General features: G+C 40.0%; 2 protein-coding genes across 2 annotated transcripts in view; both read left to right on the top strand.

Moving 5' to 3' along the window:
* myrfl (myelin regulatory factor like) overlaps positions 1-11,736 on the top strand; it is a gene marked incomplete at its 5' end in the record, with an annotated part of 49,540 nt that extends 37,804 nt beyond the window's left edge. The window contains 5 exons of the mRNA XM_084038810.1: positions 122-206; positions 3,873-3,947; positions 7,251-7,362; positions 10,460-10,531; positions 11,511-11,736. Of these exons, the coding sequence (XP_083894936.1) occupies positions 122-206; positions 3,873-3,947; positions 7,251-7,362; positions 10,460-10,531; positions 11,511-11,603 (437 nt within the window). The 3' untranslated portion in view covers positions 11,604-11,736. The remainder of the gene's footprint in view (positions 1-121; positions 207-3,872; positions 3,948-7,250; positions 7,363-10,459; positions 10,532-11,510) is intronic.
* Positions 11,737-14,733: 2,997 nt separating this feature from the next.
* LOC311032062 (uncharacterized protein) overlaps positions 14,734-14,804 on the top strand; it is an 8,147-nt gene continuing 8,076 nt past the window's right edge. The window contains exon 1 of the mRNA XM_084038670.1: positions 14,734-14,804. This exon is cut by the window's right edge and continues 129 nt beyond it. The gene's annotated coding sequence lies outside the window, so the exon portion shown is untranslated.

The raw sequence follows: 14,804 nt of genomic DNA on the forward strand, positions 1-14,804 counted from the left end.
TGTGTTACGACGGGTAAAGCCCGCCCATCACTCCTTTAAAATGAATATAAGAAATGTCTAAATTGATTGACAAATCATTTGCGAACAATGTGATATATCTATATAATTATGTCTCTATCAGGGACGAACACCACCATTCATTCGTTCATGATCAAAGAGAACCAGCAGGTGATTGACAGTAAATACTGCCTAAGAGATGAATGTTGGTAAGTGAAGAAACACACCAAAAATACATAATAATTACAATGCAATTGTTATACTATATTGTCTAACAGCTAACATTACAGCAATACTGACTATGAAAAAGCATCCACATGTTTTAGGGCTTGTTAAAACAAGTTCACATCTTTATTGATTAAGGTTGATCGATCATTCATCAATGATTGATGATGAAGTGCAAATGTGAAATTGTGTCCGAGACACTATATACAGTCATATTCAATGGTATTCATATTCTTTACATAAAAACGAGCAATATAATAATCTTATAAGTAAAATTCCTGCAGTGAAAATGTGACCCGACGGTCTGACATAATGGAGGGACGTGAGCTTGTTGGGATCGGAAAACAGGCATGGCAATTTGAAAAGGGTCCCTTGACCTCTCCCCTCAAGATATGGGAATGAAAATGGGTTCTATGGGGACCGACAAGTCTTCCGTATAAAGTGGGCATGTCTATTAAAGGGAGCGTGGGGATATCTGTACATGGAAGACTATGTATAATACCAATAAACAGTCTTGGAATTGTATAAAGTGGGTCTGACTGGAAAGCTGGGACTCTTGTGGATCCAATGAACCTGAATGAATTCATGTGTGACGATGCTTTTCCACATTATAGGCATTTCATTGTAGTGATGTTTTTTGGAAGTTGCCGTCACTGTATAAAATTAGCTGTTGTGACCTCTATATGATCACAGCATCGTGAAACTTTACAACCACCAATGAGAGACATTCAGAGGATGAATGCTTTCATGGTTAGGATCAGGGCCGGCCCGTGGCATAGGCCGTATAGGCAAATGCTAAGGGCGCCGTCCATAGGGGGGCGCCACGCCAGTGCCACAAATGGTAAAAAAAAAAAAAAAAGGGTTTAGGTCGACGTGTGGGGGGGGTCTCTGCCGATGATTGACGGGGGGCGATCGTCTGAGACACCGGAGTGTCGATATTTACTTGACCGCTAGAGGGCGCGCTATTTTGAAACGTAACATATGGTCGTAATTCGGTGCTTGACACACGACCTATGTGGTCGTTTTCTCGAGGAGGACAGTCTGCTTTTTGGACGTCATCACCACATCAAAAAATCAACACAAGATGTCAAAACGGCCAAAACTGTCCGGTGCCCAGGGAAGAAAAACAAGAAAAGAAGAGGAGGAGGAACGAGCAAAAGACAGAGGTAACGTTACATGAAATTATTTATCTGTTACAGATAGACACCTGGCTTTTTAGCATTAGGATAACGTTGATTCGCTAATTGCTAATCAATAAATAGCTAACGTTAGTTGACTGTTTTAACGTCAGTTAATATTGTGGAGGGGGCTAAGTTGTTATGGAAAGTAATAATGTAACGTTAGGTAATTACAGTACTCCCACCTTACATTCCTCAGGGACATTTGTATTAGATCTTTTAAGCAGGTCTTTACATTTGTTTACATTTTTATTGCCTTCTGGTTAGCTCACGTTTGCCCTGCTGGTAATAGTCACTTTTCCACCCCTTTATATATTATAGTTGTAAGCCTAGTTGTTAAAGTGCACATCATTAATGTTAATTAAGCAATATCACATGAGAGAGAATGCTGTTTTGAATATGAGCACTGCTGTGATTCGATCAAAGATAATCATAACATAACATTCTCATATGATATATTACTGCTACTTTGCATTCTGCTATTCAGCATTTCACTGTAATGATGACAATAAATTGAATCTAATCTAATTTGCATATCAGTTAACATCATACATATATCTCTTTGGTTTTTCATTTATATTATATCATTTCATTTTATTCCTGGAATCATATGTTTTTATTATTAGACTGTAATACTCAATGGTGTCACATACTCCTCTCTTCAGATGCACTGTTGAAGTTTCTAAATCCCACCCCTGGGCCATCTACCACATCTACCACTGCTGCCTCCAACTCAGCAGCACAACCCAGCCATGATGCAGCATCAGCAGCACAACCCAGCCATGATGCAGCAGCATCAAGCTGTCTTCCTGTTGCCCCCACCTTTAATATCTTGTTTTGTGCAGTGCCTTATTTATATTGTATTTTTTTATTTATTTTATGCAACTTGTTGACACGTTTTATTTTGTGTTTAGTTAGATCTTATACTTAAGACTATTTATGAATGTATGTAAAAATGATTGTATTTCATATATTCATTGTATTTTTTGTATTCATTTATTTATTCATAATTTTTTTATCTTGTTAACTATTCTGATTGTGAATTTGCTTTCTTTAAGTAAAAAAAAGGTCAAAGACAAAGCTATTCGGTTTCTTGTGAGTATATACACTACACTGCCGATGCAAGGGGGGCGCCACCTAAAATCTTGCCTAGGGCTCCAGATTGGTTAGGGCCGGGCCTGGTTAGGATAATTAGTTTGTCAATACTGTGAGACACCAAATCACAGCCTGACTTCTTCTGGGCTGTTCCTCGAGCTCCTGGCGTCTTCATCTTGGTGGGGTTTTTGATCATTTTTATCAATACACCAGAGTTAATGTGTAATAAGAATGATCATATACTAAAATGCTAATGTTCTAAGACCTTTTACACTTTCAGAATATATTTTAATGAGATAGTGAATACATTTTTTCCCTTTTTTTGTATTTATGGATAGAAGAACTTGATACTTCTGAGCTACAATTAATCTTCATTTTCGGAGCTTTGATATGAAGTTCACCACTTCTATGTGGCATCTACTGTTGACCTGATATCGCCCCCTAAAGTCCCTCTGTGCCCACCAAAAAAGACAAAAGCGGGACTAGGTCCACCTACCTAGAGTATATAAAGGCAGATGAGGTTGCTTTGTGTATCAGCTACAGTATGGTTGCTCATAAGCTGAAGAACAGCACTTAGACCAGGGATCAGGATATCAGTATATTTTTCAAATATACTGCTGATCAGCTGATCCATAACAACATCACAGGCAGAACAACAACAATAGAAATCCCATGTAACACTAAACAAACATGTGTGATCTGTCCAATAGATAATGTATCAAATAAACCTAGAATATTGGACTGAAATCAATAATTAAGCAAATAAAAATATGGTTACTGTCTACATCGGTCTAAGAGGGGGAAGTAAACATATAAGCTTATGTACTTAGGTACTCAAAAACAGGACTCTATGGGTGTTACACCTATTATATATATTATTATATAATATTAGATGATCTATTAGTGTGTAAGTAGGATATTACTGTTATTTATTTTACAGGTCCCATTAACTTCCTTTAATTTTTTGAGAAATGATTATGAAGGAATTTGTTCCAATTATAAAGGAAAATAGACATGTTCAATTACTACACTTGCAATTAATTCATTCCAATGAATCATAGTTTTGTTGTCATTAACAATTTTTCTTCCATGGGAATTACTCTTTAAATTACTCTAAAATATCTAAACCGCCTCAGATCATCATTTACTTTTCCTATTATTTACATATCCTTCCAGGAAATTCCTCTAAAAAGAGAAATGATGATGATGACTTTGCTTGCTTGTTTTAAACTGTCATAAGTGTATCTATAGCCTGAAATGTCAACTCACTTACAGATGAAGTTTGTGGTGACGAAATAATGATGAGGTGTCTTAGTTTTTCACTTGGTTGGTGCAGCAGGGTTTTAACAAAGCTGCTTATTTCATTGTTTCCTCCAGGCCAGGTAGATACACCTACAGAGTTCCCATCAGCCCGTTTGTCCCAGTCAACATGAGAGTTACCCTGCTCATGAAGTAAGTACTGAAAACACTATCAGGTCCAAAACAACCTCATGAAAACAACATCTAGGATGCAATATCATTCTGTGAACATCTGAATGTGTCTGAACGGCTGATTCATAATTACCTGATTATTTAATTAGATTTGGTTTCGAAATATCAGCTAATCATTATGTTATATGGGTCAAACTGTATATACAAACGCTTAACTTATTTTGAGTCTAATATAATAATGAGGTTTTGGAAAAAAAAGCTTAACTTAAAATAAAACGAAGAAACATGTTTACATGCATACATTTTCCTGATACAAACAGAGCAGAGTTTGCAGTAGGAATATTAATAATTAACTGTTTAACCGTGTTATCAGTTAAACAGATAGAAGTTCAGGGCTAACTCCCTTCACTATCAGCTGGCTGTTTAGATATATATTTAAATTTTAAATTGTATGTATGTATGTATATGTATGTACAGCTCTGGATTTTTTCTTATATCAGCATCTCTACATTTATAGCAGATATTACAGTTTTTTACGAGTCTTATGTCTTATGAACTAGTTTTCTAGTCGAGGTCTGAAAACACTATGTCTTTTTGTTATTTTGACCAGTTGTCATTTTTCTGAAAATAAATGCTAGAAATGTCAATATTTTTATTTACATTTTGGAAGAACTATAGTTTATAGGAGAAAGCAAACATGTTAATTTTACTAAAACACATACCTAACCAGAGAAAGTGATCATTTTGCAGTGGTCTCTCATTATTTTCCAGAGCTGTACATGTGTGTATGTATAATACAGTTTTTTTTAAAGGTTATTATATTTCAATATATTTGTTTAATTGGCTTTAATAATAACAACCCATAATTATTGGTTTTAATCGGTAAGTGAATCGCCAGATGTCAAAATTACTTAGGTTTAGCTCAGCTAATTACTTAGCTAATGTTGGCATCCAAAAAGAAAGAAAAAAAAGGAAAGTACACATAATTAGTACATTTGTAAATTGTTCTATAATTGGGACACAGTGATAACTATCTGCTCACATATACATACCTGTGTAGTTGCTAATGCAGCAGATTAGCTAACATAGCTAATTAAATGCAACACTGGAATGTAAGCATTTGCATTGGAGTATTAGCTAGCCCACACTTTGGGCCCTAGTTTCGTGGCGCAGCGCAGGGCGGCGCAGGGTGGCGGAGCCGGCGCAATGCAAGTTTCGACCCGCGCAGCCTTGCGCACTGTCAGTTTGGCAGTTTGGTGGATCGCCTGCGCCAAGATGGGTGTGGCGGCGCAGCAGGGGGAGGCGTCACAGATTCAGCTTTGCGTAGCGGAAGTTTTGTGGCAAAAAGCCTCGCCGAGACTGCGCTGAAAGCTCGCCAGCTCCAACCTGGTCTACTCTCGGCGCAAGGCTTAAGTAAAGCCATTCATTCCAGGCGGATCACTATGGCGTTATATTTGTGCCACATTCATGAAGGAGCAATGTGAGATTTTGAGCGCAGAAAAATATATTTTGCGAGCACAGAAATGATATTTTGAAGAGAAATGATAGGCGAGCAAAACATAATGTCATTTGAGCAGGCAAAAATATATTACTCTCACTCAGTTTTACTCATGCCCTCTCTCAAACTCTTGCTCGCTGCGCTGCAGACCGCTGCACTCGCGCTCTCAATCTGTCCCTTCTGTGCGCGCTCAACTTTGTCTTGACGCTCGCTCAACCTGGCACAGCGTTACAAATGTGCCACCATAGCAACCAATCAGAGACTTGGAGAAGCTCAATTCTGATTCGCTGTTACGTATCCAATCACAACGCTTCCATAACACGCCGAACGAGTGGGATTTTCTACTGAAATTACCAGGATAATTATTTTTGAATACATATTCGTTGCGAAAATTTACAAAACCAACGAGCCCTCCAGCAATAAGGGGATTCCGTGGCCGTCTCATTTCTTGAGAAAAAAATAATTTTCAATAATGAGACGATCACTACATCGTCCTCACTGCTATTTTTATTTTCAACGATCCCGATCGGATCCAGGTGGACTTCAGTGATGGTTTTTGACGGACGAAGACCCCACCGCTGCCTCTCGTCGGCCGGCCGGCCACCGCCGCCTAGCTGTCGCCGGCCACTGCAACTGATCGCCGGCCAGACGGCCGCCACGGCCACCGCCAACTGTCGCCGCCCATCGCCGCCTATCGCCGGCCACCACCGCCGCCGGCCACCAGCCAACTGTCGCCGGCCACTGCTGCCTGTCGCCGGCCGGCCGGCCGACGAGAGGCAGCGGTGGGGTCTTCATCCGTCAAAAACCGTCACTCAAACCAAAGCGCCGTATGACAGTCTGAAAACTATAAAGATGCGGAGATGAGGGACAGATTGTGGCGAGCGATCGCCGAGGAGTTTGGGATCGGGGACGGATTGCAGCCTGTTCAGGTCTGGTGGATCGCGGAGATGTGGGGTGCCGGTAGTGCTGCAACCTGGTCCTGAAGTCCACCTGGATCCGATCGGGATCGTTGAAAATAAAAATAGCAGTGAGGACGATGTAGTGATCGTCTCATTATTGAAAATTATTTTTTTCTCAAGAAATGAGACGGCCACGGAATCCCCTTATTGCTGGAGGACTCGTTGGTTTTGTAAATTTTCGCAACAAATATGTATTCAAAAATAATTATCCTGGTAATTTCAGTATAAAATCCCACTCGTTCGGCGTGTTATGGAAGCGTTGTGATTGGATACGTAACAGCGAATCAGAATTGAGCTTCTCCAAGTCTCTGATTGGTTGCTATGGTGGCACATTTGTAACGCTGTGCCAGGTTGAGCGAGCGTAAAGACAAAATTGAGCGCGCACACAAGGGACAGATTGAGAGCGCGCGTGCAGCGGTCTGCAGCGCAGCGAGCAAGAGTTTGAGAGAGGGCATGAGTAAAACTGAGTGAGAGTAATATATTTTTGCCTGCTCAAATGACATTATGTTTTGCTCGCCTATCATTTCTCTTCAAAATATCATTTCTGTGCTCGCAAAATATATTTTTCTGCGCTCAAAATCTCACATTGCTCCTTCATGAATGTGGCAAAATATAACGCCATACTTGCGCGGGTGGGCGAGACGGGAGGTGTGCCTGCGCGCCTGCGCGGTGCACGAAACTTGCAAAGTCCAGGCGGACACACCCCGTCGGCGCGGCGCAGGTGCGCTGAAAGCTGACTGCGCCTGGTCTACGAAACTAGGGCCCTTTGACTAAATGGAGTTAATTCTTCTCAGTTGTGTTTTAAGAACTGAAACTAAAGACATGACACTAAATGGTGTATTTGTTAAATCTTTTCATGAACTCTAGTTCCACTGAGCTGCTGGTGGTTCATCTGTGTAGCCTTGATGAGTCGGCGGCCTGCTCTGCCCTGCTGGATATGAACACCATCACTGGGAGCGGATACCCGTCAAACACACAGGTAAATATAAAAGATTGGCGTAATCTGTTGATTGATCTCATTCTGACGTATCACAGCTTTATTTGATACATTTTTATGAAGTTGGTTTGAAAGTTCCTGGATCAGACTGACGTGGTTGAAAGCAAAACAGTTTTGCATATGGAAGCATTATTGCTGTTCTTTGTCTGTAATGATGAACAGTGAAAGCCGTCCTTCATACAGAGGTCTTCAACATCTTTAGGCCAATGACCCTCAAGGCTGGTGGAGGGATTTATATATGTATCTATTACATATAAAATTGTGTTCCTTATTACAGTTTTTCTCAGTCGCTTTGGTGCTTTTCTCACATCACGATTATTTGAACAGCAGTTAGTGCATTTCTCAAAACAATTAGTGCAAACTGCAAAACCTAGTGGATAACCTGCAAAAGCACTTCACTTGCTCAAAATGGATAGTCCATTCCTCCAAAGCAAGTATTCATGTCAGTGAAACCGCTAGTGTCATCAAAATGAGAAGTCTTGACACCATCGTTTATTAACAAGATATTTAAATGGCTTTGTCATGTTTTCATTATGACAGTTTATTCTCTCAGGGCCTGTCCACACGAAAACGTTTTCAGTGCGTAAACGCAGAAGTCTTGTGCGTTTCGCCCTGCCGTCCAAACGGATCTGGCGTTTCCGCGGCGTGAAAACGCATCTTATTTAAATCATTTTATATAGGCCAAGTGCTAGGTAGTTTCAATTAACTATATTAAGAAATTATATAATAATTTATCATAATTATCATGTATTGATTTATATTTTGTATTTATCATTTAAAGCTGCAAAGAAAGACAGTTATACAATAAATGTAGTGGAGTTTAAGTACAAGGTAGCATAAAATGGAAATACTTATGTCAAGTACCACTAATTTGTATCTGAGGAAAGTACTTTTACACAATATAACAATATAACAGTTGATGAGACATACATTATATACATGACAGGTCTTTTAAGGCTAATTTGATTGTTTTGTTTTCCATTGAACTAAGCTAAGTGTGCTTTAGAAACATGTTTCAAGGGCAGAGCTGGTCAGAAAGCAACAACAGCCAAGTCTTTATACTTTTGTTGTTAGTCATACTTTTATTTGCAAAATTGAAGTTACGTATCATAGCTGTAATGCATGGATAAGTCCATCAGTCTACCAATTATTTAATCGACAGAAAAATAAACTAGGCCTGGGACAAATTTCATGTCATGATTATCCTGAACAAGCCCTGTGATAGACTGGTGACCTGTCCAGGTGAACCCTGCCTTCGCCCAATGACAGCTGGGATCGGATCCAGCCCCCCCGTGACCCTGAATACAGGATAAGTGGTAGACAATGGATGGATGAATGGATGGATTATCCTGAACAAAATTATTGCGATTCACAATACTATACTGATAATCATCAAAATATACTTAAAACACAAGTTTTTTAACATACTGGAATCACCTTACATTTACTTAAACAAATATTTGTATTGCATCAGACCTTATTGTAGTGGACATCCTTGACAGCGGGGGGGGGGGGGGCTGGAGCCGAACCCAGCTGTCATTGGGCGAAGCATGGTAAACCCTGGACAGGACGCCAGTCTATCACAGGGAGACATGTAGAGACAGACAACCATTCACGCTCACATTCACACCTACGGGCAATTTAGAGTCACCAATGAACCTATCCCCATCCTGCATGTCTTTGGACTGTGGGAGGAAGCCGGAGAACCCGGAGAGAACCCACACTTACACGGGGAGAACATGCAAACTCCACACAGAAGGAACCCAGGGCCGACCCAGGAATCGAACCCGGGAGCCTCTCGCTGTGAGGCGACAGTGCTACCAACTACACCACCGTGCAGCCCTTAGTGAAAACAATCAAATGATATTAAATAAGATGATCATAAACCATAAGGTCTCCCTGCATTAACAAATGATAAATACATTTAAAAAATGTATTTTTTTGCCAGTATTTTTAAAATCAGGCTCTTTTTTTGCTGGCTGGAACATGAGTGAGTATTGAGCAGCATGACTAAAGGCTAAGGATGTTGAAATCGCTCCAGGTTAAAATATCACTTTAGTGATTTTTAAAAACGTGAACCCTGGAGAATTAACCATGTAGATTCCCAAGTTTGTCAAAATAAAGTCTGTTTCTAATTTTTCTAGATATTTTAAGCTAGCAATGGTGAGAAAGAACACACTTCGATTGTTTTCAAAATAAATCTCTTACTAACAAATAACATGACGAGGATCATTTCAAACATTAGTGGTGCTTTTGGTTTGAAAGAGGATGTACATTGTCGTCCCTCTCTTCAGCCCACTTTTAATATTTTGTAACCTTGCGCTTAAGAAGCTCTACCTTAAGTCATTTAGAAAGGGATGGTTGGAGAAACATGAATACAAAGGTAAACTACGGTCTACCTTTAGAGTCTCTGTAAACCACTAAGAGACAACGCTATCAGGAAACCCGTGTTCTTCCCACACCGCTGTCCTTCCTCTATGAATCATGTTCATGGTCAGGAAAACTGCAATGGAAGAGAGTTTCATAGATGGATGATTGTCATTCAATCAGTCTATTTCATTCTGCTGATATTCATGATGTTGAAATACACAAGTTGATAGTTATGATAACTTGATCCTGAAAGCCTGCGCTGCTGTTTTGTTCTAGTCGAGAATATGAACCAGTTCATTTCAGCTGGACTATGTAGGTCCGTCCACTAGAGGGAGTCACAGAGGGAAAACCTGAATCAAACCCATTAGAGACCCTGGACAGTTTTCCTTCCTATTTTTGGCATTTAACAGTTCTGCTGTGTTTGACGGATCCGGCCTAACTAGGCTTGTCTAGTTCTTCACTTCTCCACCATCATAGTGAACTAAGATGCTTTTTAAATTCATGCATGATGATATTTATGATTATTCTGATAATAGAAATTCACAAAGGTCAATTTATTGTGAGCTTTTTTTTCACAATCCACGATACAATCCCTTCTTCCTTAATCCAAACAGGGTTCAGCCCAGCTGGTGCCTGATGTTACATCTTGCTTTTTGTTGATGAAACATAGAAGTGACTTCTGTGGTTTGGTGTCTGTGTGTTTCTGCAGGGAGAACATGAATGGCCTCTTCACGTCGCTCGTCTTTCTCACAGCTCGTATCACTTTCGCTCCACGGTGGCTGTAAGAAACTGATTATTACATTTCCTGTCCTCTGCTTCCATAAGGAAGGGTTTCATACAGCACAACACAAGATAAACATAAGATAGATAGATAGATAGATAGATAGATAGATAGATGGATAGATGGATAGATAGACATTTTTATATAATAGACTGTTGCCCATAAAGTTGGAATATTTCGTTTTCAGACATAATCTTAATAATTAAATGCATCAGTAATCACTTTTGACCAGGTACCATGATTTACATTATGTGTCACGATCACCCAGGTAATACGCCATAACATTTGTTTGGCGTTTTAAAAGACAAGACATTTGCAAATTATTCCAACTTCATTAGCTGACCCAATATAGATCTGAGCCGGGGAGGGCCTTCCAGGAAAAAAATCCCAAACTAGAAATGGTAATGGAATTTTTTTTATTTTTATCAAGGAACCACATCGCTTCACTTTGCAACTTTGGATCAACTTAAATTTTCAAACTAGAGACTCTTCCACTTGCCGTGATTGAAGCCTGCTGTGGATGACCTCATCAAATTATACATTATGAATCATCACTTTATCATAGAATCTCATAACAGACATTGAAGCTGTAAATTGGCCCAGAGGAAAAATGAATACTGCATTTCTTTCTTGAAATTAAAAACAAATAATTCATACACATTTCTATGTTAATCTCAAGAAATATCCAAGTTTTTTTTATGTTGGAATTTTTTTTCCTCAGAAAGAAATCAATGAGCCTTTTGTAAAAAAGTGAAAACAAGGGTTTTTAATGACTTGCATCTTCAGTAGGAACCAGTGATCTTGAGACGAACTAACATGCTGTTAATTTTGGTCTTTTCATGGGTTTTGTTAACATTCAGAAACAGAGAATACACTGTATTTGTTTCATTTGGCTATTTCCCTTTTTAATCTAATCCAGACATTTTTTATATTTATCATATTGATATAAGTTATAACATGTTCTTGTCTCTATCCTCAGGGTCAAGCAGACTGCAGTACTGACCATCACTACAGGGGGGCGCTCTTCACTGACTACCACTTTCATTTCTACAGACGCTGCACAGACTCATAGACAAACATTTAAAGACAATATTATTATTAATGCAAGTATATTAAATATCTGCTGTTCTAACACAAAGATCAGAATTTGAGACTTTGAAGCTTATTTTATAATGATTTTGTTTGTCTGCGTTTATGGGTTTTAACACTGCAAATTCATCTTTATTGTGATAAATACGTTTTGCTGACACAATGTTCTGCGAAATTGCAAAGAAAAACGGGGTCCAGTGGAAGAGGTTAGTTTTTTTTTGAGTTTTAACTATATATTGACATCCAGGCCTCAAAGAATTAGCTTAAAATGAAACAGATGTACAAAAATGTATGGGTTTCTTTTTTTCCTCAAAGCAGTGATTCCAACCTGAATTATCTTATTCCCAAGATAATGCAACTTCTCTTTTTCTGTCTTTTCTCAAATCGTTGTCTTGTTTTATTTGCTGTGGCGTACAGAATGGGATTTACATCCATGTGGAATACATTTTGGGAGTATTTTGAACACAATCCTGACAAAGACACTCCTTCAAATGTGGGAATCGAAGCAAAATGCATATTAGTTAGAAAACAGTGATCACAAGATGTTAAATGTTCTTATTAAAATAAATATTGATGTAGCTTCAGGAGTGTGAAACTATATGCTAAGCCGAACCTGACTGAATCCTGACTGCAAAATGAAAACTAATAAACAATGACATGTGTTTAAAAATCTCACTGCACATCTATCTTGACTTAAATTCAAACAGAGCATCTTGTTGGTATACGTTGCACCTGGTGGTACTGTAATCAGCTTTGAGTTGGTCTCTAGATAGGTCTTCCTCAACTCCATTGACTTCTTGACAGGGGCGTAGCCATCATTTCAGAAGTGAGGGGGACAAATTGTTCTGAGGTCTATTGAGTGATTTATCATCATCTCCTTAGTGGCTAAAGAACCACATAACTACAAACAGCACAGCACCAGGGGACCGACTTTAGTTCTTTAGAATTATATACTATCAAAATCTAAAGTCAAAATCTAAAATCTAACTAGTTACTACCACCGCACCTAGCAAGCGATTCAACATAACTAACAGTTAACAATTGTTAACTAGCTTAACTTGATAGGCCTATATTGACATGTATTAATTAGAAATCATTGAGCTAAACATTATCTACATGCAACAGAAATACTCAACTTACATGGTTTGTTTGGAAAAACAGTAAGGTTTTTTGCCTCTTGGCTGCTGGTTTGCTGAGCATGGTGAACAAGATCTGAATCAATGTCTGTGTGATTGAAATCACAACACGACAGCGGTGTTTGCCGCCTGGCTCTGCCTGCTCATGGTGCGTTTGAAGATGGCTCGGAAAAACGCGTTTCCACGTGTTAAAATTAATTGAAGGGTTGTAATGGCTGTAAAAAGTGCGGGGGACAGAGGGCACAGATACGGGAAGTGCGGGGGACATGTCCCCCGCGTACCCCGCGTCCGCTACGCCCATGCTTCTTGATGAAGGCTCCCCTTTCCTGTTGTGTTGTAGTTGCAAGCATTCCAGTATCCGTGTGTGTGGCGTCGAGTCTGACTTTCTTGTAATCGATCCAGGCCGTGCACAGGTTGGTCTGTCTGATCTTTCCGTCTCAAGTGACTGATTTGTCAACCAGTAGCTGGTGTTTGGCTCCTCTGTGCTACTACCAACTCCTTTCTGGGTAGCCTGAGGGGTCTGTGCAATATTTATAGCCCCATTATATATAGGCCCAGAAGTACTGCACAGATCCCTCAGGCTACCAGTCCTCTAGTAGAGGACCCGAGGTTGAAGGAGGAAAAGGACTGTCCATGGGGCGAGTGGGGGATTTATATGTATTGTTTCTATAAATATATAATCCGTTCTTTATATTGTGTTTTGTATCGATATACTGTATAGTGTTGATATGTAGCTTCACTGTGTATTTACTGTGTTTTTGATAACCAGCAGCTGTGTTCCAGCCCCAGTGCTGTGGGTGTGTTTCGTGCTGTTTTCTTTGTCCCCTTTAGGTGACACCTTCATCCTCCCCCTCCTCCTCGTCGGTGTGTGGAGCGTCACACCTGAGGCTACCTGCCAATTAGGCGACTAGTATAAGTGAGTTACTGTTACCCGTTGTGTCCTTTTCCTCCTTTACACCTGGTTTATTATTTAACTCTTTTACTTCCTTCATGCCCTAGCCATACAGGGACGTAGCAAGCTGTAACAATAATTTCCCAATTTGGGATTGATAAAGTATCCGTCAGTCATTCTGTCGCTCTCTATTACCACTAACTACTGTAGAAGAATGAAGTGAGGAGTAAAAGATCTGCGTGCAGCCATACATCTACAAAAGTAACGATCATTTTACTTAAAGCATCTGAAAACTTCTTCCACCACTGAGTTTGAAACGTCTTGTAGTACCTACGAACTACGGGAAGACTTTATGCAACACGCAAAAGGAAAATGAATGAAATATATTGAGTTACTACAACGCACAATGGTGTAGTGGGTAGCACTGTCGCCTCACAGCAAGAGGATCCCGGGTTTGATTTCCGGGTCCGCCCTGGGTTCCTTCTGTGTGGAGTTTGCATGTTCTCCCTGTGTAAGCGTGGGTTCTCTCCGGGTTCTCCGGCTTCCTCCCACAGTCCAAAGACATGCAGGATGGGGATAGGTTAATTGGTGACTCTAAATTGCCCGTAGGTGTGAATGTGAGTGTGAATGGTTGTCTGTCTCTAAATGTTTGCCCTGTGATAGACTGGCGTCCTGTCCAGGGTGTACCCTGCCTTCACCCAATGACAGCTGGGATCGGCTCCAGCCCCCCCGTGACCCTAAATACAGGATAAGCGGTAGAAAATGGATGGATGGATGGATGGTAGACAATGGATGGATGGATGGAGTTACTACAACAGACGTTTGTGTATTGTTGATTTGGGTGCCCCTTGTGGACGGAAGCAGTAGTGTTTCCCTGAGCATCAGCCACTCATGTCATAAATATCTACAGCTGCCAGAATCCCTTTAGAATACTTCTCATTTTACAGCAGTCTTACAGTCTCCCCGCTCAGTCCTGGTTCCTGTGTCAAAGGCATCAGTATTATATTAGGATTTTTCATAACCAGTAAAAGCTTCCTTTACACATGGCAGTATTTGGATATGAGGATGGTTTTTAGGAGGCAGGGTTGGTTTTGGTAACATGTGAACTCCCTCTGCTGAAGACACACACAGAAACACACACTGATGACTAATTCAG

This window comes from Eutrigla gurnardus (assembly GCF_963514095.1).
Source record: "Eutrigla gurnardus genome assembly, chromosome: 21".
Taxonomy (NCBI): domain Eukaryota; kingdom Metazoa; phylum Chordata; class Actinopteri; order Perciformes; family Triglidae; genus Eutrigla; species Eutrigla gurnardus.